This window comes from Lagopus muta, chromosome 20, assembly GCF_023343835.1.
Source record: "Lagopus muta isolate bLagMut1 chromosome 20, bLagMut1 primary, whole genome shotgun sequence".
Classification (NCBI taxonomy): domain Eukaryota; kingdom Metazoa; phylum Chordata; class Aves; order Galliformes; family Phasianidae; genus Lagopus; species Lagopus muta.
In genome coordinates, this window is record NC_064452.1 from 3,674,296 (window position 1) to 3,699,437 (window position 25,142).

Below are 25,142 nucleotides of genomic sequence, written 5' to 3' on the forward strand. Positions count from 1 at the left end.
ATAACCGAGCTCATTTCCCTTGTCAGCTGATAAAGGCCCAGTTGTCTGGAATTTCAACAAACTAACTGTAAAAGCAACATGAGGCCTGAGCTCTCGTCATTTCTCATCAGCTAGCACAAATAAAGCTCCCACCAGCCAGCCTGAGAGCTCTGCCTGCAGGCAGGGTGAGACTGCAGGTTAGGGACTGACCTGCACAACGCCTCCTGCTCCTCATGGGGGCTGTGCCTTTTGCCCTGCAGCACCACCCTGGTTTCCTCGGAGTGGTTCCCCATCAGGCAGGATGGGGCAGCCTGGTCTTTGCAGATTGCTCACAGAGGGAACAAGGGACGGCTCCGCAGTGGGGAAGTTCAAACTGCTGATGTTGTTTGGGAGGTTTTCACAGGATCAAATCAGCACTTGGTTTTCCAGCAGTGCACTTCCAAGAAGTCCCATTGGCAATGATAGTTCCTAGGCAGACAAAAATACCTTAGGTCCAGGCTGAAGGGCACCACAGCACAGCAGTGCCTTGAAAAAGAAGCAGATTGGGGAATTACACCAGGGAACTTCCCGCACTGGCCATAAGGGAGCTTCTAAATCCAGCAAGAAACAGGCACCCAACTTGGCATCAACCCCAGTCAATCTGGTTTCCCCTAGGAAGCAAAAATCCCTTGAATTTCAACAAGTGGCAGCTTGTTTCTGCTCAGAAAAACAACAAAGTCATGGGGACCTTGCAGATAATCTCTGCTACCACAGCCTGCTGGGCAGGAGGCTGCCTTGGAGTTGCTCCCATTGGGTTGAAAATGGAGTTTCATGAGTAGAGGATGCAAACAAAGGATTGGTTGTTATTCATCTGCCCGAGTGCTACTGTGTGTGAAAGTGGAAAGTTACTGAACAGGACCTTGCTGGGAAGATACAAGGACCAAACTTCAGAATCACAGAATCATTCAGGTTGAAAACGAGCTCTCAGATCCCCAAGTCCAACCCCAACCCACCCCATAATGTCAGTGGACAGCCTTCAGTGCCCATGGCTCTTGGACACCTCCATTGATGGGGACTCCCTCACCTCCCTGGGCAGCTGTGCCACTGCAGCACACTCTGAGAACACATTTTTCCTAATTGAAGTGGGAATTAAGACAGAAACCTCACATCTATCTCCCGCAGATACCTGTACTATTCATTTAACACCAAGTTTTCTTCCCATGTGCTTTTATTTGGGACCATATTTCACAGAGCAGGACGGGAACGACCACACCAGCGTTCTGCCTTTAGTTTTTCTCAGTCAGCTTGGTGGCTGTGGGCACACCTGCAGCACTGACCACAACCCAGAGCATCAGGGATGAGGCTGGTAACAGACAGCAGTGATTTGGCAGAACCTTTGTGCACAGCCCTGAGAATTTCTGCAGTCTCTGGGTGCTCTCAATCACAGCACACGATCCACAGGCCAGTACCTCGCTGCTCTGCAGTATAACTCAGACTTGCACTCCTGGGACAAGGCTCGGTTTCTTGCACTCACTTCAAGGAGACAGAGTTGAAATGATCCTGAAAAAAATGATTGCAAGGATCTGCTTAAAGCTATGAGAGAGGCACAGCACGATTGCCCCAGTCCGCAGCCAGTAGGTGGCTCCCGCCACCCTCCAACCTTCATGCAGGGGTTGGTTCTTTTCCTTGTTCTCTTTTCCCCAGGGCTAAAACTTGCCCATCTTTCCTCTGCATTCAGTGCCAGAGAGTGTGACCTTTCATTTAAGGACGATTGAGAAATATGATGATGAGCAAAATTATATATTAAAAAAACCAAAACAAACAACAAAACTTGAGATTCTTCTGTGCCAATAGTGGAAAGTATGTGGGGTATGGGCTGAGTCTGATTGCAAAAGCAGGGCACGTCTCCAGTCGTCATACTTGGGGAAAATGGGGTTTGTGGGAGACAGCACAGAGCAGAGGGTGCTCAAGCAGCACTCCCTGGCAGCCCTGCTCTCCTGCTCCGAGCTGGGTTTGGGTGTTCCTAAACAATGGAAGTTGCAAAACATGTGGCACCACGTATTAAAAAGGGATTAGGAGAGGAGAACCACAAGGAGCAGCCTGGGGCAGAGCCTGGAGGACCAGCACTGCAGGACTGCAGCCAGTTACAGGCACTGCCAGCCAACGCAGAGAGGCAATCCCAACTCACACACACCTGTGTGCATCCTGGGATGCCCCAGACTGCAAGAGCAACCCTCTGCCAGCAACAGCCCTGGGGGTTCTGAGCAGTGCTCTGCCTCTGCAGGCACCAAGGGCAGACTGGGACACACACTGCCCTGACTGAGCTGGAGGGTAATGCAGCCAGCAGTCTCTTTCACGTTCTAAACCATTTCTTCTCAGGTTTCTAAGGCTTGTGTTACACCCGAAGAGAATGGCGTTTATTAATTTATTCCCTTTGGGGCTGTTCAGAATCATATGCAAGAAAAGCCTTATTTGGGGTTTGTTGGTGTACTGTTGCCATAAGGATGCGAGGAGGAGCCAGTGGATAATTCCAGCCCGTGCCCATGGAGCCCTCCCTGACACAAGCAGCACACAGCAGAGCTGGCTCCTTGCAGGACAGCCACGGGGCTCCTGCCTCTCTGAAGGGGACCCTCCCGCTCTGACTCACTGGTGGCTGCTTTGCATTCTGGAACGAAGCTTATGTCCCTCCTAAGTGTAATGAGAAGGTGGATAATGCAACCCACAAAACTCTAATCATGGTGGTAATTAAGACACCCACAAGATAATGAAGCCCTATATAAAAATACATATGTAAAAAGTCATTGCGAAAGTAATTCCTTATCAGTTTTAAACTGTTGCCTTCCCGTATCTCTGGCCAAGTTAACACCTTGCTTTTCTAATCTCCCTTCTTTCAGCACATCTCAAATGCCATTGCAAAACAGCACTGCCATCGTTCAACGGCCACAAACCCAATGAACCCGAGCTCATCCTTCTGCCCATCACACACACCTGGGGCAAACCTGGCACACACTTTTCCCCCAGCTCCCATTCAATGCTGTGCCCTGTGTCACCACCAAGCTCCCTGCTACCCAATGATCTCTTTCCCTCGCTCTTGCTTATAGACTGAAAATACGCTCCCAAACTTCGCTCTTTCATCCTTTGCATCCTCACCTACTGTAAACTTCCTTCTTCACATGAAATATAATTGCAGAGCAGTGACCTGAGCTAAGCACAGTGTACCCTGAGGGTACTCAGCATTACAGGGCATGTCTCTGCTCCCTGCTCTGCCAGTCCAAAGTCTGAACCAGAGCACTTTCTCTTTCTGCAGCCTAAGAAGGACCCAGCAGCAGGACATGGGGCAGGAAGGGGCAGCTGGAGTCTCCTCAGAGGATAATTAGGGTAAGCTTCACAAAATCACAATTCTTATGGCTTGAAACAGCGTTGTGAACAGCCAGAAAGCTGAAAGGGAAGAAGTGTTATTTTTGGCAGGAGGTCTTTATGGCTGATGCAGGAACTTTCTCCTTAGTTATTCATTGTCTTGTCAAGACTCATAAAAAGCCAGCAGAGCCCAGCAAGAACTTCTCTTCAGTGTTCTGGGAGCTCAGAAATGCAGGAATTAAATGTGGCCTTGAACCCATTTTATGGATTCACTTCTTACAGAGCTACCATAAAACATTAAAAATCAGAGCTTATAAATAAGGAGAGGAAGGGCTGCACATTTCTTTTCAGAAGCCACCTCTCTGAGACTCTTCCCAAGGTAAGTCAGGGATGGGCAGAGAGTGAGAGACGATGACCTCAAGCAGCAGCAATCAAAGATAAAAACACCCCCTGGAGAAAAGCAAGACATTGGCTCAGTTTATGCCGTGGTGACACCGACCCAGCGCCACCAAAGGCTCCTAACAGCTGCAGTCAATGCAGTGACCCTGCCTCTCTTTGGCAGGCACCAGCTGGGCTCCCCATGATGGCACAGAGAAGCAGACTCACAGCCTCCTGCCGAGTGCACATCCTCGTGCTTTGCTTTTTGGCACACGTAGCCACAGGTAAGTGATGGAAAAATGCAGCACTGTTTGTCCAAACTCCATCGTGCTGGCAGGTGAAACTGGCTGGGGTTGGGTTCTGCCTGGGGTGACAGGTAATGGCAGCACCCTGTCTTCATATGCTCTGGAGATCACTCCTGCAGGACTGTCTAAAAACTGGCTTCTGATTCTGAGAGCAGCCAAGCAGGGAATGGGGAAGCTTCAGCATTTCAGTCAGCTGCACAGGAACGACGAGGCCACCGTGTTCACAGCTGCTCCATGAAGTGAGAACTGCAATGCACTTGGCCTGGGAATACCAAGGGGGAGACAAGGAGCTCTGGGCTGTTGTACTCACAGGACCGCACTGCCTTTTATTCTGAGATGCATTTTTCGGCTCATTCATTCATGACATTGGCTAAATTAGAGAGCTCCAGCTTGACAGAAAAATTTATTCCCCATATTGTTTTCCCATTTAATCCATCCTGAGGCTCTACGTTAGATTAACTGTGACTCACCAACCTTCTGGCCGCAGCAGAGGAGCTGACAAACAGCTTAATACAACGTTCAGCTCCAGCCAAAAAGCAGAACACCAAACTGTGGGCACAAAAACTCTTGGCACAGATATGCCACAACAGTGATTTGTGGCAGGAGGGTGGGCACTGCTGGCAGGGCATTCTCTCACTGTGTGTTACATTATCAGTGCCACGACATGGTTTTCAGATGCTTTGTTATCTACCATAAGTCAGGCTTTGGAGTTCATGCAGTCAGTTGCAAAACTTTCACTTTGATTTCAAGTAACCATGAAGGGAAATGTGTGATAAAGTTGCTTCCTATCTTAGGAACTGAAGTCCCACCTGAAGGAGAAGCGTTATGTTGAAGCCTAACGCTCTGATTGTTTCCTCCAAGCTCAAGGCTTAGAGAAACCACAGGCATTTGTGGAAAGGTTGCAGGGTAGGACGCCTAAATGCCCTCATTCTCCTTCTTTTGCAGGTGTAGAACTGTCTGTCAATAACTACAACGATGACTTCACCCTGATCACATCGCCCGGGTCTGTCACCTCCCTGTCCTGCCTAGCACAGAACAGGAGCCAAGCCGAGGAGCTGCGCTGGTACCGAGAAGACAGCCAAGTGGATCTGAAAGATGAGAATAAAATGAACATCAGCTACATCTGCATCTCTCCGGTCTCTGAGTCTGACAACGGCGTTACCTTCACGTGCAAGCTGGTACGGGACCAGTCCGTGCAGGTCTCGGTGGTCCTGGACGTCCGCTGTGAGTGCTGCTATCAGTGTGGGATGGCTGGGTGGGCTCTGTCCCACCCCAAGTGCTCAGCTGAAGGCAGGATGTTTTTGTACCCTGGTGCATTGTACTCACCAGGAAAAAATGTGCTGAGGAGGAGATAGCTCAGGTGATAAGTCACTCCCTTTCTACAGTGGCGCTTATAGCCTGTTCTAATGCCTCTTTTACAGGCAATGGGTGGGCCCTTTAAGTAAGATTTTCTGGCTACATCCCTGCCTCCACCTAGACTCTTTCTCAAGGATGCAAGTCGGGGCAGGAAAGGCACAGTAGTAAATGTCATGACTGCCCAGCTGATCCATGGGGATCACGATGGGGCACAGGACAGCATGTGTGCTCAGATCACAGAACTGTAGGGGCTGGAAGGAACCTCAGGGGATTGTCAAAGTAACTCCCCTACTAAAGCAGGTTCCCTACAAATGGTGTTGCAGTTGATGTGAAAAGGAAACCTACTTACTTACAGGAATGACCTCTTTAACTGCTCTTACTCTGAACAGTTCCTCCCTCTGTGGGTGAAGATCAGACCATCACTGTTGAAGAAGGCAAAGACGTCACTCTGTCCTGCAGTGCCAAGTCCAACCCTCAAGGCCAAACAACATGGTACAAGAACAACGCCATCCTGACAATAGAAGACCACTACCAGGTGTACCAGGACAGTGAGACCTTCCAGCTCTCTATCACGAAAGCACAAAAGTCTGACAACGGGACCTACACTTGTGAGGTGAAATCTTCTTGCGGAGACAGCAGTAAGGATATCCACCTGATAGTTGAAGGTAACAAAGTTACTACTAAACATTAAGTTGTAACGCCAGCTCTGCATTGGCTTTTGCAGTGGTAGCAACCCACTGTGAGTGGGTTTACATCATGGAAATTGCCCACATGAACTTCTGAGAGCAGCAAGGAGCTCTCTGTGCACCTGTGCCTGCCTGCACAGCACCAGAGAAGGCCCATCCTGCTTTACCTGTTATTCAAAAGCATTTGGCAAGTGAGGCCTGAAGTGGACTCATCCCACTTTCTCACTTCCCATGATGACAGGGCACATCCAAGCATGCTTTAAAGCACCTTAAGTCTCACTTGAAGCTTCTTATTCTAACCACGCTGTTCTGTCAAGCTGAAGAAACAAGCTGCTTAAGGCAATGGTGCTGTGCTGTCCTCCAGAAATAATGGTGCTTCCATGGGCTACAGGGAGCTGGGCTGGGTGCCCACATCTCAGTGAGCCAGCAGACTCAGGCACCCACTGCCCATCACTCCTATGGATGTCCTGAAAGCTGGGCTATGGGTGGCACAGCTAGACACCCATACCCTGGGGAATCTACTTCAGCAACCAGCATTTCAATTCCTCCTTCCACTCACCGACACAGAAACGTGCCTCTCTCCAGCTCTGTGAAATGACTTTATTATGTGACTGCACCAATCTAACAGTCAACCTCCTCTCCCTCTTCACAGATAAAAAAACTGTTTTCCCCACGGAGGCTGTTATCGCTGCTGCTGTGGTGGTTGCACTCACTGTGCTTTTTGGAATCGTGGCTCAGAAAGACAAAATATTTAAGGTATGCAAAGACTCAGTTTCTTAAGAAAAACGTAATGCTTCAATGTCCTTTTATTTTCCACCTTTCCTGGGCTGCTTTGTAGTGCTGTTTTCCAGTGCTAGGGAGCCATTGTGTAATATCAGCTCCTTGAGAATTACTAGCAAATAAATCAAATCTCAGGCTTTTTAAGGGGAGTGAATTACACACGTGCAAGAGCTCAGTAATAACACCTCTCTGAGCAGAAAACGCAGACAGTAACAGCATTCTCTCTTTCTTTTCAGTGCTTCAAAAAAACAAATGAAACAGCCCTGTAAGTATCTGACCGCACAACCACACAGCTTCCCAGAATAAGGCCCTGAATGGAACCCCTTCTTCAATCTCTAGCAAAACATGATAGCACCCACATGCTGCCCTGCAGCTTTGGATGGCTGCTGTCACCCCTCACAGCTGCAGGGCTGGGACATGGGGACACAGGGCAGTGACACACATGAAAGTGAAAGGAAAACACTCCGTGCAGGGGGAAAAACCTCACCTGTGTGTGCAGCCACAGCCGTTGGGAGCTGAGTTCAATTCAGCCGTTGGCTTTATTTTTTTTTTCCTCTACTGGTAGTGAATTTCCACGTTGTTCCCTTTTGCTGCAGGTAAAGATGGCAGGGAAGCTTTGCATACCCAGAAAACCCCATTCGAAGTGGTGGCACACCTGCACGAGATTAGGCACCTAAACACAACTCCGGACACGAGCTTTGTGACAATACAAGCATCATTTCACAGCTGCTGATCGCAATCACTGCTCAGAACACAGACTGAAGAGGCTGAGGGACCGCCGCATCTCGTCCCGCAGCCCCGAGCCTGGGATGCCGCGCTGATGGCAGGCCACGCAGCCTGTCTGCCTCCCCCCCCGACCGCCCCTTGGCTTCGTTTCGGGATTGCACCTCACCGCCAATAAACGCACCGTGCCATACGTTAACTCGAGTCTGTGGTGCACACGCTGCTGTCGGGACAGCAGGGCGCTCCGTGCAGCGCATCGCGATGAGCGCCAGACCGCGGCGCCGAACGTTCTGGAGAAAAGGGCGCGGCGCGGAAAGGGGGTGGAGCTCCGTGAGCTTCCGCGGGCTCGGCTCGCGCAATCCGACGCCTTTTGTCCCTCTCCGCCCGCCGTCCCCCTCCCACCGCCACCCTTAACTCGAGCGGCTCGGGCCCCACTTCCGGCTTCCGGTGCCGGGGCTATAAGAGCCGCTTCCGGCGGGGCGCGCGCGACCCGTTGGGAGGGTTCGGCTGTTGTGCGGCGCTCCGCTTTCCGGCACCATGAATGCCCATGGTGAGGGGCGGGCGCACGTGTGGGGGGCCTAGTCCATGGGGGGGTGGGCTCACCGTGGTGGTGGGCCTGGGGAGGGGGAGGCTTATTTCTGGGGTGGGGTCTCCGTGATGAAAGCCCGCGAGGGGCTGTGGGCCTGGGGTCGTCTTGTATCCTGCTGCAGGGCGCTTATGCTGCCTTCCCCTTCCCCCCTCCCATCCCCTGCAGCAGGGCTCAGCACCGAGAAGGCCGCGGCCTTCACCCGGCGGCTGCGGGCCGAGCCGCAGTTCCTGCTGGCCCAGAACGTGGCGACCTGCAGTGACCCGCTGGAGGTTTGTCTGCAGCGGCAGGTGGTGCAGGACACCATACAGGTCTTCCAACACGCCGTGCCCGCCGAAGGCAAGCCTGTCACCAACCAGAAGAATTCTGGTAAGTGGGGGCTTTGGGGCACATGGGGTGGTTGGTTACCTCCCTATGGGTGTAGGAATCTCTGCTGGGGGTCTCAGATCAAGAGGAGCTTTGTTTAGGGTTGGGCATGGCAGGGTGGGCTCACTGCTGGGCTCTAGGAGGGATTCTGGTGGCAGTGAGTTCTGAGAGCAGCTGCTGGAAGTTCTCTGGGTGATCTGACATGAAATCCCTGCAGCAGGGTGATATCTGCCTTTTGGTCCTCTTTCCCTTCTATAAAGAGCAAGATGGAAGCAGTTGGGAGACCTGCATGCATGGTTCATAGGAACATAGAATCATTAAGGTTGGAAAAGACCGCTAAGATCATCAAGTCCATCCAGGACTTCTGAACTCACTGGTTATTCAGTAACCTACAGTGCTGACCAGGGCACTGGTCCAGATGCTTAAAATGGAATGCAAAATTCATGGTGTTGCTCTAAGCCCTTACATAGCTCTGAATACAAGTGTTGCAGTTTAATTCTTGTTTCTTTGACCTCAGGGAGATGTTGGATCTTTTCCTGCCTCAATGCAATGCGTCTTCCCTTCATGAAGAAGTACAACATTGAAGAGTTTGAATTCAGCCAGTCATATCTCTTTTTTTGGGACAAGGTACAGTACTGCAGGCCACAGACTGTGCTAGTAATGCTTATACAATTGAGTCTTAGTAGTAGGGCAGAGTTTTTCTTAAGCTGGGCTCTCTGAACAATCCAGATAGAAAATGTGAGTGCAAAGAACTGCCAGAAATTTTTAAATATATTTGAATTTAAGATTGGGCAAAGTGAGACTTGTGGCTTGAGGAGGAAGTCATCAAGATGTTAATGTTCTGAAGTAGTAAAAGTCTTTCAAGTGTTCTGAGTATTTTAAAAGTTATTTATGGTAGGCCCAGCGGGAAGCCTAAGCCTGACTGTAATTTTCTGTGGAGCTCTCTTTCAGTCGTGCTTGCCACCTACTGATCTGGGAGCTGTTTGCTTTTTTCCTGAAGGGAAATTGAGAAAACCTAGCACTTGTTTGTGCCAGGCTTCATTATATAACTTGTTTCACATTTCCTGTTTCCTCTGCCCTCGAGCTCTGTACTAACTCACTTGTAAATACATGGTCTGCACTAGAAATAAGCTTTCGGTTAAGACCTGGGATGGGAGAGGGAAAACAAGCATGTTAGTGGATGAGCAGATGGTTTCATCTAGCTCCAAAGAACTGAATACTGAATGGGAATGAGTCCATGCATGTATCACACAGAGATTTGTCCTGTCTGTTCGTTGTAGGTTGAACGTTGTTACTACTTTCTAAATGCCTTTGTGGAAACAGCTCAGAAAAAGGAACCCATAGATGGAAGGCTGGTGCAATTCCTGCTCAGTAACCCCACAAATGATGGAGGCCAGTGGGATATGTTGGTTAACATTATAGGTAAGGGAATTGGGTGCTGGGAGTCCTAAATTGTGCACTGATTTGGGAGATGATCCAAAATTGTTTCCTTTCACTCAATGTTTGATACTATACTTGATACTACAGTGTAGGATCTCCTAGGTCATAGAGTAGCTGGCACTGCAGAAGACTTCAAGTAGAGGTTTGCTTATACTTTTCACTGTAACCTGTCCAAAACCAGCCTGAAATGACTGAGGTAAATATGAGGAGTAACAAGTTGGCTCTGAGCATAAGGCTTACTACATCTTCTATGCTTTTATGCCTGAAAGTAAGTTGTTGTCTGTCTCAGAGCGTTCTGCTAATGGAAATTTATGGAAAATGGAATTTAATGGAAAACACTGCAGGTGAAATGAAGTCTGGAGAATTGTATAAGTTCTTCTGGACTTAGTCACTGATTTCCAGCTTTGCTTTCTTTAATCTTCCGATACACCATGTGAAAAAGCAGCTAACCTATTTTCTAATCACACTTCCTTTCCAGTAACCATCACCTTCCTGTTGTTAGCACAGGGAGAAAAGGGATATGAACTTCCATGAAGATGGGTTTTCTTGTCCTGTGTACTCAATCCTCAGGTGTGAGGCATGCAGGAAGAGCTTGTAGCATGCCTCAATGATTGATGTGTTCAAGATTCCTTACTCTGGCAATCTGTAGTAGATAGAAATTGAGTATGAGACCTGGAAGCTCGTAAAAAGGCATGACACTTAGTGGCTGCCTTCTTCAATCAAGGATCTTATTGTATCTTCTAAGCATTAGGCTTAAATCTTCTCTAGGATCTTTATTTTTGCATGTTGCTGCTTCTGATAGAAGCTCAAAATCAGCAGGATAATTAGATACCCCAGTTGTCAATTCAGTAGTAAGTTTCAGTCCCCTTTTACTGCAGTCTCAACTCGATGTTGTTGCCTTTGTGTCCATGCATGCAGTCGTAGTGCACAAGGCAAAGAAGAGACTTTGTTAGACCAGGGTGTGTCTTCAAGGCAGAAGCAAAGCTGCCCTGAGTTGCAGCCTGAAGAAAGGAGATGTAAAGATTGGTGAGAGGGAAATCATATGGAATGTGGCAATGCTGGTCTTACAAAGGTGCAATTTAGGGAGCATCGTCACCCATAGTGCTGGTGTTTGAATTAGACTAGCATCTGCTTTAATTGGTATGATAATGCAATTGAAGGCCTCTGTAAGGTAACAAGCCAATAATGTAAGTTTAGAATCACAAAAGAAAATTGTTTCTTTGAAGCCTGGGGTAACTTTTTTCACTGTTACAAACACTTAAACAAGGCAGAGAGAACTTCTGGCTGCTGCTGTTACATCCAGAGCATTGAGTGGAGTGATCTTTGGTACTGAGATGTAGGAAATGGTTACTGCTGATGCTTTATCAATGTTGAGTGAAGGAGAGTGGGAAATCTTAAACTTAAACTTAGACCAAATACATGGAATGATTCATGAGTTCAGTTTTTCTGAAAGATTTTTCAGGATCTTCATTTTCATGTGAACTTTTTCTAATGAGAAAGAGCTTCTTCAGAAGCACTAATTAGTCTGGGAGAGCTTAGTGTCAGATGGAATGAATTGAACCTCTCAGCGATCCCATGCCAGCAATGATTGCTAACCCTCAACTTAATTTCTTTCAGAAAAGTATGGTGTTGTTCCCAAGAAATACTTTCCTGAATCTCATACCACAGAGGCTACTAGAAGGATGAATGAGATCTTGAATCATAAGGTAAAAGTGGCTTATATGTTACGATTAAAGAAGGGTGGGAATGATCCTGCTTTCAGATATTCTTTCGTTTCTTTTCATTGGCTGAAGTTTTAAGTGCATCTCAGAAACTGAACTCGTTTTATTCAAAAGGCAGCCTGAACTCATTTAACCTTGAAATATGAAGCAGGAAAATGTGTTTATGGAAGAAGATGGCCATTGTCAGGCTTCAGTACCTTGAGAACATCACATAACTTTAGTAGCAATTGTTCCTAATGATCAAATCTCTGAAAAGCTCCCACTTGATCTGTGGTTGTAGCTTGACTCCTAAACTACAGAAGTGAATTAATCAGGAGGCTGGTAGTGTAGGTGGCCAGGTAACTGTGACTAGATGGAAAAGCTTCAACTGCATTTTTATAATGGGCTTTGGTTATTCCAGTTCATAAGGAATATGCTAAGAGGAAAGTGCCTTTGGAAATACATAATGCAAAATCTGCTGCAGTGAGCCTAGATGTAATGGTGGTGCTGATGTTGTTCTCAACACTGCAGACCAGCTGGTCTTGAGGGAGCTCCTGTCACTGCTTCTCTGCCTTATGGATGATGACAGTAATGGAGGCATGTGCTGCTCTTACTGCAATTCTGTATGCAGTGGGGAAGTGCTCCATTATTTTTATCAGCCAAGATATTAATTATGCATTAGAATTGCAGAATTAATTTTACAGTACGGAGGCAGTCTGCTCTGTGAGTCAGAGGTGGCCATGAGTTTGAATGTTGCAGCACTAGTTATGTTACAGAACCAAGGGGAGCCAAGCCTTAAGAGAAGCTGATGGCTTAAGCTTCAGAATAGTTAGAAAATACTCATTGAATTGCAGGTGCTTGTAGATTTTTTTTTCTGTGCTGTTTTCTTGTATGTAAATGAGAATCTTGATTTTAAAGACTCAATATCTAACAATACATTCCAAAGTGGATTTTTTTACTTTTGAAAATGTTATGAAGGGTAAAATGGGTGCTTGTTACAACCTGGATGGTTGGAAGTCCTGAAGACTGATTTGGCAGCACCTTTCATAACCTTAAAATAAAATGACCTTCTCCTTAAACAGATGAGAGAGTACTGCTTGCGGCTGAGGAACATGGTGGCAACTGGAACAAATAAGGAAGAACTTTGTGCTGCAATGGACACCATGATAGAAGAGGTAAACGCAGTGTGATAAAGGGGAGAGCAGAGTAGAAGGAGGTTTCTTGGTCAAACTGATCTGTAGATACCAGGATAAAGCAAAACAAGTACCTATATTTGCCCAGCTAGGGGTGTTTTGTATGGCAGAACACTTAGAGGTATTCATCTCTTTTCTATTTGCTTGCTACTTAGTTTTTGTATTTCCAGACAAATGCTATTTATGTATGGTAGACTGGAACTTAATTCAGGAAGATGTATCCATTTCTGTGAAAAATCAAATGTCACACAATAAAAAACAATATGAATGGTGATCAAAACAATGCCCTACCAGGCTTTTCTAAATAGTAGCAAAGAGGCAGGTTGAAAATTGGATTCTGGCAGTTCTGAGATGAGAATCTGACAGCACATGTGTTGTTGCAGAGATCCTCCACAAGAGAGCAGGAAAGAACAGCAACAGGCACTGCGTTGTGGTAAAGATGTGAGCTAAACAGGGCTGAACCCAGCTGTGATCTGTTGCTGGGGGGCAGCAGAGGGAGGAACCACAGCTTCTGCTTTTGTCTGTGTTAATTAACTTAAAATTGATGGGAGTCTGTAGTGCTGATGTCTGTGTGTCACCCACGAGCTCCCTGCCTCTACATCTGCTCACATGAATGTGACACGTGTCATTTGTCCTTCAGTCCTTCAACTTGATTTTTAAATAGCCCACATTAATTGTTAATAATTAAGTGTTCAGAGCGTTGATGTATTTGACCAAACGCGTTAAAAAACAAAAAATGAAGTCTCCATTTGTTTCTCAAACATACTGCAGTGGTTTCAATATCTGTCCTTAGGTGTCTCAAGAAATGTACAGCAGGTGATGGAGCTTCCCAGGGCTGCTGTTCATCTTCCAGGGCAGTGATGTACAGTTCTCTGTAGGAAGTCCCTTCATTTGCTGAGGGCCTCTTGCCCTCTGATAAGGGATCTTGGAACTGGCAGAGGCTCATTAACAGATTATAATTTGTTTTGTAATAAGGTGATGTTTGTTTATCTGTAGTTAACACAATACTTCCTGTGGCAGTAGCAGCAGTATTGCACAACTCAAGTGGATTTACTTTAGTAAATTGTAGCTGGAGTGTGCAGGTGCTCTGGTGTGTATTTTAAGAACCCTGGAATGAGAGGTGTGAGACAACAAATGTTTACATGCGTGAAGCTGGCTGTGTGTTTTTATATGTGGCAAAGCAGAACTTGCCTTTGTGAAGCTTTATTTGCATATCAAATCTTAGCTCACTTCTGCTTGAAGGCAGCACGAGCTGAAACTGGGCAGTGGTACTGGAACATAGGATTAAATACTCACTCCAGAGCTGTATAAACATTCTCCTTATCAAAGTAGAGCACAGCAGGCCAGAAGTTGAGATCAGCTCCATGCCTGTGATTGACTTCTTCTTCCTTTGCAGTTTGCCTCTGTAGACTCTTCGTTATCTGCAGCATCCTTTCCTTGCTCACTGTTATTTGTGTGGTTGGTGGTGTGTTTTTTTAGCACGGTTCAATACATCTCTGCCTTATCTTGGTTCTCCTTGTTGCCACAGTCATACCAGTCACCTTTCAATTTAAATAAGTCTCCTGCTGGTAGAGGAAGTCCATGAGATATGGAGGGTTGTCCCCTAGAGGGTGTGGTGGAAAAAACAAGGGAGGGAGGTCGTTCCCAGGCACAGCTGCCAATGTTAATTTGAGACTTGTGCCTCCATCACTTTCCTTCCTCTGCCTCCAGCTCTCTTGCTTTTTGCTCTCCTTTTAGAAATCCCTCTTGATTTGTTTTCCTGACCTCATCTTCACCACTTGGGGTTGACTGAGGCCATGTGGTGGATCCACAGCAAACTCTACCTTTTGTGCAGCGTGTGCAAAAATACATATTTACAGTTGTTTAGGGATTAACATTCCCTCCTTAACATATTTATTGAGAAATAAATGAGTTCCTCCAGTAAAAACATAAGCCCACACCCTTATTTCAACCCATAATTACTCTATTCACTTGTTTTCCTTAAAGTGCTTGGAGCAAGAGCAGCCTTATTTGCATCTTGTACACAGCCAAGTAGTGGATGCTGCTTAGCCTGAAATTTGCACCTGCTTTGCCCTCAACACAAAGTGCTTAAAATATAGGAAGCCCTCTGCTTCTCTCTGGGTGTTTTTTTTTTTTTTTTCCTGTATGCATCTTCAGAACACAGAACTAAAAAGGAGCACAAAACCTGTTAAAAACTGAGATTGCATGTAGTTTCACATGAAAAACGACTTGCAGTATAAAGGCATGGAGTCAGTGTAGATTTAATGCAGGTTAAAATGAAAAGGAAAAAAGCCCAATCAGCTGGCTCCAGAAAGTAGCAGCTCTGGGAAAGGCTTTGTCTCCAGTCCTGTGGAAGCTGGTGAGGGTGGAATGTGAAGACAGGCAGCCTGGGGAAGCTGGCACAAACCACAGCCGTTGGATCCTAGTGCAGAAAGTACAGCTTGGATCTGATGACCCTTCTCTTATTTTAAACACCGTTGGTTCTTTGCGAGGAAAAGACTTGTGCTGATGACATGGATGAACAGAGGTGAAGGGAACTAGTTTCAGCTGCAATAAAACATTTAAGCCTGTTTAAATATGATTGCATGTCCCCATGTTGTCTGTGGTGAGTTCTGCTAAATATACCCAGAGACAGCCATCTGGTTGCTGCCTACGAGTCAGCATGCCTTACAAGCTCTGTGAGAAAGCACTGTTTCATAGCCTGATTTAAAGGGAGGCTGACAACTTGAAATCTCCACCTCCTTGTGGTAAAAGAAAGGCAGTAGAAAGCTGTCAGCTGCAGCCAGGGGATGGGGATCTCCAGTGAAGTTGCATAACCTGTCAGCTTCACCCTAAATGGAGGCGTTGTTAAATGTATTAAAGCAGATGAGAAAATTGCTCTAGGATTTTGGAAAGAGACAAAAGCCCATTGCTGAAATCCAAATGAAAAAAGAGATCCATGGGGGAAAAAAAGGATTAGTATTGGAAACACTGGGATAAATTGCTTTGTGTGCGTTGGAAGATCTGGTTTCTCTCTGCATGTGGCAAATCACTTTACAACGAGTAATGCAGAATGTTTAAGCTTTTCTAGAAACAGATCTCTCCTGCACTGGGAAGATTTCCTGACAGAGAAGCCTCAGAATGACTTACTGATATCAGAATGAGACTGGGCGGTGAGCTGGCTTTCGATTTGTCTGCTTCATTGCTAGGATAACCTGGAGTGTATGTTCAATTTGTTGGTTCCCTGTAGATTGATTCAGATTCTTGAAGTATTGCAACATCTAGTCTGCAAAACTGGATGCAAACCATTGATGTGTGTGCACTTATTGGCGTGCTTTTGAGGTGAAAGCTAAGATTTCTTCCTTCCAATTGGTTTTCTCATGGAGAAATCCTTCAGCGGCGTTGCTGTGGTAGCAGGGGCAGAACCTTCATGTTTCTGCGCATTCACAGATGTTTGTCTCTCCTTGCAGGTGTTCAGAATAGTGAGTACCTGCCTGGGCAACCCCCCAGAGACCTTCTGCTGGGAGTTCCGGGATAAGGAGAAGAACTATCACAAATTTGGTCCTCTGACACCAGTGCAGTTCTACAACGAGCATGTGAAGCCTTATTTCAACATGGAGGACAAGGTCGGCGATGTGGCATGGCTGTGGTTTGCAAAGACCTTTTCATGGCTAAACTGCCTGCAACTTCTTTTCCCCTGTTGTGAGTGTGCTGTCTGTGCTTGTAATGACACCATGCAGGACAGTTTCAGCTCCCTCAATTCAGGCTGCTCAGTGTTTATTTCCCATTCTCTTCTGATGTGCTCTTCGGTTAGCTGTGATATTACACTTCAGTGCAATATAGGGAGTGATTGAATCAATCATAACAAGTTCTAAGGTAGCTATTAGAAAATAGGAGTAACATTTACAGCTCCTGTGCCACAGCTGGAGGCGAACTTTGTAAAAGTAAAATAAAAAGAAGCAAGCTGGTATTTCAGCCAGCTGCTGCTCAGCTGATGGGGCAGACTGCTAGACTGGACAAAAGCAATTGTCTGTGATCTGCCTGGATTCACTTCCCAAAGATCACACTTGAGTTGCATCTTAGTTTATTACATCTTGCTTCTTGGCAGGTGTGTCTAGTGAATGATCCTCGACCTCAGAACCCATACTGCCAGCTGTACACCGTGGAGTACCTGGGCAACATGGCAGGAGGGAGGAAGACTCTCTATAACAACCAGCCTATTGATGTCTTGAAAAAATTGGCTGCAACATCTATTAAGGATGGAGAGGTTTGGGTTTTCTTTTGGTGAACAACATGGTGCAACTCTTGCAGTGTAAAACTCACTGGAATGTGGCCTAGATGTGACTCTTCCTTCTATTTGTAGGCTGTGTGGTTTGGCTGTGATGTTGCAAAGCACTTCTATGGCAAGCTGGGAATCAATGACTTGAATATGTAAGTAGAAAAGCAAAACAGAATGTCATTGTGGATACTTGGCTAGGACATAATGCCTTGTCTGCCTAAAAAACCCAAGTTGTACATATTTTTGGTTAAGTATACCTAAAAGAAGTGTATTTAAGTAACTCAAGCAACAGGAATGTGCTTTTTCCTACATTTAGCTAAAATCTCTATTCCTTGTAGCACATCTTTAAAGGATTTGGATATTTTTTGCCCATTTGAATTGCTTAGAATCTGGTGAGAAAAACTCCTAAAGGCATCGGTCTTTTGCATTTATCCTGACAGTGAGATTAGAAAAACTTGTTGGCCTGTCTGCTGGTTCTGTGTTATGCTGGGGAGAATCCTCCATGCATCCTTTGTAATGCAGTGTGTGTGGCTTTCAAATAGATTTAACCACGAGCTGGTGTTTGGTGTCTCTGTCAAGAACATGAACAAGGCAGAACGGTTGATCTTTGGAGACTCCATGATGACCCATGCCATGGTGCTGACAGCTGTCTCGGAGAAGGTAGAGTCTGCCTCCTGAAACTCTGACGTCTGCACAGATGTATTTGAGCAGATTGTTTGTGTTCTGGGCTCACTCAGTGTATAAGCTGTTCTGCTAGGGCTCTGCATGTTGGCAACACCCTGCACGCAAGGCCTAGGTTGTCTGTTTCCTTATTTGCCTTGTGTTCACAATTACAGATACTTAAGAATGGAAGAATTTTAGATGAGTTAAGGATTTCTTTCCTTCTCTCCACAAACTCCAATTGGAGAAGAGGGAAAAGTTTGCTTCAGTTTCTGAGATACCAACCATCTTTAGCTGGTTTTAAATACAGATTTTGAGGTACTTTGAGCAGGAAATCAAGTAGCAAGCGTTTTCCACCCTATCCCACTGCATGGGTTAGTCTAATGCACCTTTTACAAGGGAGAAATGCTGGAGCAGCCAGTAGGAGGCACTTTGCAGCAGTCTTAACCTTCTGCCATTCATTGGCATGTGACCTCTCTGGCCTACTTGCAGTTAGAGGGGGAATACAGTGTCACAAATATCTCTGGCAGAAGCACATTGAGATGAATCCCTAGCTCAGTGCTGCCAGGAGCAGATATAGAATGTATGAAATGGGAATTTCATACTCCAGTGTGGAGTTATCTGCAGCTTTGATGCTTTCCATTATTTCCAGAAGTTGTCATTATTATTAAAGTTGCTTTGAAGAGATCTTTTCCTGTCCAACATGACCTTGGCTTGAGAAGCAGCAGCTTGCATGGAACTGTTTGCTTGAGCTCTGCAGTCTGAGGACTCGACAGACTGCTGAGTCATAGGAATCTTTCAGCAGCTTTTTCCAATCCAGTACGAATTTCTGTGTTCTGCATTCTGAGTTCCTAACACTTATGGTGCATGAATGCATCTTCAAGATACATTACTCGTGTTCAAAACCTATTTGTCTACTCGTGACTCAAGCTTGTACGTCTCCAGTCACTTGCTGCGCTTCCATTGGAGGCTACAGTTTATGGTCTATATTTCCAAGTTTGTACTTTCACGTGCCTAAGTGTATAGCTGTGTAAAACATGACCTCATTTCCTTAAAAAGATGTTTGAGATCACTGTGGATGCTACCTATTATGAAATGATCATTTAAGTGAAATTACTGTCCTTTGTTTGAAGAATAATCTACTTTTGCTTCATTTCCACTTTGAACATGCTTTCTAATATTAAACCTGAGCTTAATCTATAGGAGCTTTGATAAATAATTAAAATATAATGCTGCTGTGGATTTACTGCTCAGTAGAAGGCTTGGATTGAAGATTTAAAAAATAGCATTACATTTCTACAAGGTTAAACATTGATGCAGATTAAATGTCCCTTTTGGTTAATAACAACAACCTTAATGTACACAAACATTTCTGTACCACTTTGTCCAACAGCTAGATCTGTGTGCTTGAGTTTGCTCCTAATAATGCTGTTCTGAAGAAAGCTGCAGGTGCTTTATTGCCCTCGTGCCTTCTCTGATTCCTCCTTTGTGCAAGTGATGCATTTTGTGTTTCAGAAGGCCCCCAGTGCCTAAGTGGTGATAGAGAAGGCAGCTTAGATTCTTCCAGTTGGAATTTGGCTCAGTGTAACTTAACATCTCTTTACAATATTTACTTCACTTTGTGTCCTGGGCTACGTTTCCTCATACAAATACTTCAGATTTTTTTCCAGTCGTTAGCAATAAACCATGGTCTGAAACTCACTGGTGGCTGTAGGCTTTCGGTAGCAGAGCTCTGATTTGCTGCTGCTGGATTTCGATGTGGAAGGGCTGGCTGCTGTGAGTTCTCATAGCCCTTGGCTGCTGAGTCACCATCTCCTTGTTTTGTTGCAGGATGGGCAAGAAGACTGCTTTGAAAAGTGGCGAGTGGAAAATTCCTGGGGTGAAGACCGTGGTAATAAAGGTAAAGTAATGCATAGTCACAGGAACACAAAGCCTCAACCTGATGTTTGGAAACCAGGGAAGTGAATAGGGGAAAGGCTGGCTGGTTTGTTACAGTTTCTAAGCAGTGTATGGGCAACCCTTGATCACAAGAAAATTGCCAGGTTAATAGCAAAAAAAGGAAAGTGGCCTGTAGCAGCTTGACTAATTGCATTTCTAAAGCCATGCTGAAAACATGACCTATGGCATCCTTGCACTGTTCCTCCCTGCTATGACAAGCACCAGCAACCAAAAAAATCCACCTGCGGTTCAACTGACACCAGATTTCTGCATCAACTTGCCTTCCTTTTGATGGCTGTTTCAGCCTGCCTTGCTGTTCATTTGGAAAGAATTGGTAAGCTCTGCAGGGCTGTAGCCATCTTGGCATGGCACATGGACAGACACTGTGGGCAGAACATGAGTCACAGCTGAGCAGTGGCTTGGAAATTGCTTCTAGTTGCTCCCCTGCTCAGCACGGGCATGGCTGGAGGGGTGCTTTTCTGCTGTGTCTGGGCATAGCTCTGATCTCAGCTGCCCTGGGGTGAGCAGGTCTGACAGTGTGACAGCTTTCCTGCTTTGCTCTGCTGAGCTCTGCAGTCAGCCAGCTCAGCCTAAATGTCTGGAGCAGAGCTTGTTCTGAAACAGCAAAACAGGAAACTCGAGAGGGTTTCTTCCCCCTCTTCCTGCCTTGCTTTTTCCATCTTGTACATCCAATGCTAGCTGATGTAGGAGGTTCATGTCCTGCTTCTCCTGCTATGTCACTGAGTCAGTCTGCCAGAGAACTTTATCTTATCTGCCTTGCAAGTTACTGGGAAACTGTGCTTGGATAAGTCCTGCACAGAGAACCAGAATCTACTTCAGAAACAAAAAGGTCAAGAATGATGTTAAGCTTGGCACATCCCAGTTGAGGCCCAGTTGGGTGTGGGGGATGCAAGTAAGACCTAGCTCTGCTATTGGACAAGATGATAGATTACAGTCTGTGACAAAACACCAGAGACTTTGTCATTAAATTCACAACAGAAAACAAACACTTGGTAGGAAATGAGTGTTTTTCATACAGGGTTCCCTGTGCTTTGCTGTAAGTGCAATCTAAGTGCCAGAGGATCCCTGCTTTCCTTGCGTGGCACAGGGCTGGAACAACTGTGACTTGTGTTCTGGGTATCTGGGAAGCACTCAGTTGTATGCTTAGCATCTGCAGAGTGTGCAGAGCTGGATTCTTGTGGTGCTGCTAGTCCTGGAGAAAGGGAAGCCCTGGGAACAGCCTAGCAGTGCCTCTCCTAAATACTTAGTAATTACATGCCTATCTGCTGTAAAAGGGTTTCTTGGAATCCAATCCTCTTTTCCTTAAGGAATGAACAGAGCTGCTGACAAACATTGGTGGGTTTTTTTTGAGGTAAAAAAAGTCACTTCCCAGTAAAATATTTCCTTTCTGTGTTTTGCTGGCACTGTGTCAGTGAGACAGGCGAACTTAATTATTCTTTTGTTCTGAAGATATAATACAGCGTTACCAAACTTTGAACCCTGCTTGTCCCATCGGATATCTTCCTCTCAAAGCAAGGAGGAGGTCTTGAAAGGGAAACACTAAATCACATTATCACATCCACTTGATAGGGGTCCATTTGTTTGTTTGGGCACAAAAAGTGCTTTCCTGTGGTACCTCCAGCCAAAAGTCATCTTCCTTTTGCCTTCATCCCTTGTACTGACTGCTTGCTTCCGCAGGGAGACGTTTTGCAGATTTATCTGTTTGTGTGCATCTATAATCTCACGAGTTCATTATGGCAGGCTCTGTGATCTTGTACCTTAACTCCCCCGCGGGGAAGACAAAGTTCTTCAGGAACTTTGCAAGGGCTTTCTTTTCAGATGCCCAGGTGCTGGGTTATGCAAGAAGTCTCAGACCATTCATCCTCAGCTGACCTCTCCCTTATCTGGCAGCCTGTTGCTTCTACAGTGCTGCATTTTAATGCTTTCCATTGGAGAATTAAGTGAAAGAAATGGGGACCAACTCCATACAGAGCGGAGCTTCCTCCTGTAGTCAGCGTCCTGTTCTGCTGCAGCAGGACGATCTGCCTGCAAAGTACACATCTCCTTTTAATGAAGAAACAGATAATGGCTTCCATTGTGCCTCTGAGCACAGCCCTGCTCACAGAGCCCTCACTTATTTGCATGTTCTGAAGTTCTGTTTGACGTTTCCTTCTTGTTCAGACGCTGCGATCCTAATCAGCGCTGTCAAGCTCTGAGATGCAGGATGTCAGAACAGAGTTCATTATCCTCTCAGGGTGCAATTACTTGTTGGCTCTTGGGAGTGAGAGGTTTTTGTGTGTCCCAAGAACTCATATCCTGAAGAGAGAATAATCAAAGCAGCTCCTTTTGGCAGTGCTTCCAAAATGGCTGCTACCTCGGATTACAATTGATAGGGTTTTTAATTTATGGGAATTATCTGATCTCTTGCTTTAGAAACAAGATGGTGTAGATAGATGCATTTATTGTCCATATTCTTTGGACATTTTCTTGTTTCATTTGATTGTGTGATGATACTGTATATAAGGATGTGAGAAACTTTATTACATAAAGCCTTCTCATCTGTCTTCTAAATGCTTTCTTTATCACTGCCACTCTATTTTCAGTTCACTTTGAATAGTTTTTCCAATGATAGCTTTCTGCTAAAGCCTGTGGTATTCTAAATTTGACTTTTTCCCCCTCACTTCATAGATTGTTTACTGAAATTCTCAATAAGAATTATGTTAAGGAAGAAAATTGAGATTTGGTTCAGCAAAACTGGTTTGGATGCCTTTGTATTTGGGGAAGGCAGCCTCCTTCTCTTACTGCAAATAAGCCAGCAAATTTTGGCCTAAGCAAGAGATGATTTGGTTATTCACCTGGGCAAATATCTCTTTCACCAACATCTTGAAGACTTCTAAAGACAGAGAACCAGGTAACCTTACTCTCAGTGTAAGTTTTTTGAGGCATTCCCAATGCTTATTTTAACAGATGAATTAAAACGAGTTTTTCTGGGCCTTGTTTTTCCTAGCTGCTTTCTTGGAGAGTCTTTTAGTGCACACGAAATACATCTGCTCAGCCTAAATATCAATTAATTTTGTTCACTTTCTCCTGAGAGATAGGAAGTGTGACCTGTCCCTGAGGGCTTGTTCAGATGTGAAACTTGTGTGACTGTTCCACTGTGTTGGTGGTGGTTCTCTGTTGTAACGAGCTTTTCATCACCAGGTTACCTGATCATGACGGACGACTGGTTCTCTGAGTACGTGTATGAAGTTGTGGTGGACAAGAAGTACGTGCCAGAGGACGTCTTGGCAGTGATGGAGCAAGAACCCATTGTTCTGCCTGCATGGGACCCCATGGGGGCCTTAGCCAAGTGAACTCCAGAATATTTGCCTCTTAATGGTCAACCAGATTAGATGCAATAGAGAACCCAGTGGTTGGAAGCCATAGCCAAATGATAATGTGACCAAGCCCTCAGCGTGGTCCACATTCTTGAAAAGTAAGTTAAGGATCTTTGGGAAATAGCGCTTTACTTGGCTGAATTCAAGCTCTCAGACAGGCTGCTCTGCAAAATTAAAAAGGGAGAAGGAAAAAAAAACCTGCAGTGAAGTATAATACAAGTGCTGTCAATGGTGGTTTGGTTTTATCCATTTTAAATTGGCATAGTAATAAAGTAGAACCGTTTTGACCAGGGTTTTCCCTAGAAAAGATGACAGTCAAAGGCCTTTCTTTAGTGCTAACAGCTGGGTGTTGGAACAAACATGTCAAGATTCTTATAGATTAACCATTTGTGGTCTATCTTATGCCACGAAAGAATGCCCAAGGTCTTTCATACACTTTCCTTTTTAATTCTCTTAAAGGAGGAAGTTTTCAAGGGTACATATTGCTGAAACTGCAGAACCTTAGAGGAGGTTTACCTTATTTACCCTTAGAAAACTTATCTTCCAGCAGCACTGGGGGGAAAATAACCTGAGGTTTCCAGTTTCACTTGTTTTTATTCTTCAGTTACTGAGCTAGGATTGGATAACACATATCAAGGCCCATCATGTCTGTGTGCACAGGAGCGCTATTTTTCAGTTACATTAGCAAGAACAACCATAAATGTTCATGGCTGGAGTTAGTGTCATGCTGAACAGGAAAAAAAAAAACAATTAATTGCTGCATTTTATTTGGATGTTTTCAAAAACAAGATGGTGCTATGAAGCTTTTGAATAAACAGTTTCTTAAGTGACTGGTAGAGCTCTGGTTTCTTTTTTTGAGCCCTGGTGAACTGGAGAAATCACAAACAAATGTGAGTGGGCCGGTATGAGGACAGGAAACGTGCTGCTGTATGTTGTCTGAAGCAGACACAGTTGTTTTTCTCACTGAACAAATAAACACTGCGTCATGTGCTATGGGCTCTCAAATAGTTTGGTGATGAGCACTGTTCTAATCCTTTGATTGAAATGCCTGGAATGGTGGACTGTCTGTATGTAACCTGACAGTTGTGCTGCTGTGAGTTGGGTTTAGCCACGAGCGAATAGGAGGGTAAGCAAGGTGATGGGCTGCCAGCTCCTGAGCTGCTAGATAAATGTTTGTTATGGCTATGGTACTCTGCATCTTGGTTTGACTTTGCTTTTGTTTGAACTACACAGGTAGAAAGCTATTATAGAAGTATATGCATCTTACACAAGTTATACAAATGTGTGTGTATGTACATATATATATTAAAAATACCAAGCTAAAGCATGCCTGCATGGTGCTGCTAAACTAAATCCATGTTAGGGCTTGTCTGGGGGTCACCCAAGCTGATAAAACTTGCAGTCTGCATTTCTGGTAGTGTGCAAGAGTGCTGGCTGGATGGGAAGCAACAGTATGGAACAGAGTGGGGTTGGTTGTTACTCCCCTTAAATGATGCTGTTTAAAAGGCTGGATCCTGTAGTGTTCCTTTGAAGGTAACAAAGCTGTTCTGGAGATCACGGAATGTACCTGCAGTGCTGTGGTGCCATCATTCAATGTCCTTTCTAGCAAATTTCAGTTCATGTTATCCTGGGCTTCTGCCAGAAGGTTTTATCTTGGGACCTGTAAGGGTACAAACTAACGCTGCTCTCAGCTTGCTTTTTCTACTAGCAAGTCATCCAGTAACAAAGCTACACCTTTGCAATCAGTTTCCCTAATTAGAGGGTCTCCAAATTAATGAAGAAGAGTTGGAGCAGATTGCCTGAGGATGCAGTGCCTCCCTCTGTTGGTTAGAGACCTTGTGAGGGGTTTCAGAAGTGGATGGAATGGATCCTTCTGGCAAAGGCTGGGCAGGCTGACCCAAGGTGCCTCGTGGCTCTGTGATGTGCAGCCTCTGCCTTGTGCTGCATTAATGGCATCATGGTGAGTAAACAGTCCTGTGCTCCATGCTGAACCCTGGTGGCTCTGAAACAAAGCCAAACCTCTTGGGAAGCTGTGTTATGTGCAATGTTTTCCTTATGAGTAACGCCTGGTGCTCTGGGGG

General features: G+C 45.5%; 2 protein-coding genes and 1 long non-coding RNA gene across 7 annotated transcripts; 2 read left to right on the forward strand and 1 right to left on the reverse strand.

Moving 5' to 3' along the window:
- Positions 1 to 141: 141 nt before the first annotated feature.
- Positions 142 to 7,839, reverse strand: LOC125703044 (uncharacterized). Of its 2 annotated transcripts, XR_007380752.1 has the most exons (4): positions 7,728 to 7,839; positions 7,308 to 7,475; positions 1,428 to 1,518; positions 142 to 447 (listed from the first exon to the last, which is right to left on the reverse strand). It is a non-coding gene; the product is annotated as an uncharacterized LOC125703044 (long non-coding RNA). The 2 variants fall into 2 exon arrangements; XR_007380751.1 differs by lacking the exon at positions 142 to 447 and having other exon boundaries at positions 1,181 to 1,518.
- Positions 1,570 to 7,742, forward strand: TMIGD1 (transmembrane and immunoglobulin domain containing 1). Of its 3 annotated transcripts, none has more exons than XM_048967017.1 (7): positions 1,572 to 3,336; positions 3,878 to 3,977; positions 4,944 to 5,222; positions 5,744 to 6,019; positions 6,693 to 6,796; positions 7,057 to 7,085; positions 7,417 to 7,742. In XM_048967017.1, exons 2-7 carry the CDS (start codon positions 3,896 to 3,898, stop codon positions 7,418 to 7,420), a joined length of 774 nt encoding a protein of 257 aa, XP_048822974.1. In that variant the 5' UTR covers positions 1,572 to 3,336; positions 3,878 to 3,895; the 3' UTR covers positions 7,421 to 7,742. The 3 variants fall into 3 exon arrangements, with proteins under 3 accessions (XP_048822976.1, XP_048822974.1, XP_048822975.1); XM_048967018.1 differs by lacking the exon at positions 1,572 to 3,336 and adding an exon at positions 3,343 to 3,694; XM_048967019.1 differs by lacking the exon at positions 7,417 to 7,742 and having other exon boundaries at positions 1,570 to 3,336; positions 7,057 to 7,089.
- Positions 7,840 to 7,961: 122 nt separating the features above from the next.
- Positions 7,962 to 23,891, forward strand: BLMH (bleomycin hydrolase). 2 transcript variants are annotated; one of them, XM_048967279.1, is made up of 12 exons: positions 7,962 to 8,093; positions 8,298 to 8,498; positions 9,013 to 9,122; positions 9,776 to 9,917; positions 11,553 to 11,641; positions 12,718 to 12,810; positions 16,278 to 16,433; positions 16,916 to 17,074; positions 17,171 to 17,238; positions 17,629 to 17,746; positions 19,577 to 19,646; positions 22,886 to 23,891. In XM_048967279.1, exons 1-12 carry the CDS (start codon positions 8,081 to 8,083, stop codon positions 23,035 to 23,037), a joined length of 1,371 nt encoding a protein of 456 aa, XP_048823236.1. In that variant the 5' UTR covers positions 7,962 to 8,080; the 3' UTR covers positions 23,038 to 23,891. The 2 variants fall into 2 exon arrangements, with proteins under 2 accessions (XP_048823236.1, XP_048823237.1); XM_048967280.1 differs by having other exon boundaries at positions 7,985 to 8,093; positions 8,301 to 8,498.
- Positions 23,892 to 25,142: the final 1,251 nt, after the last annotated feature.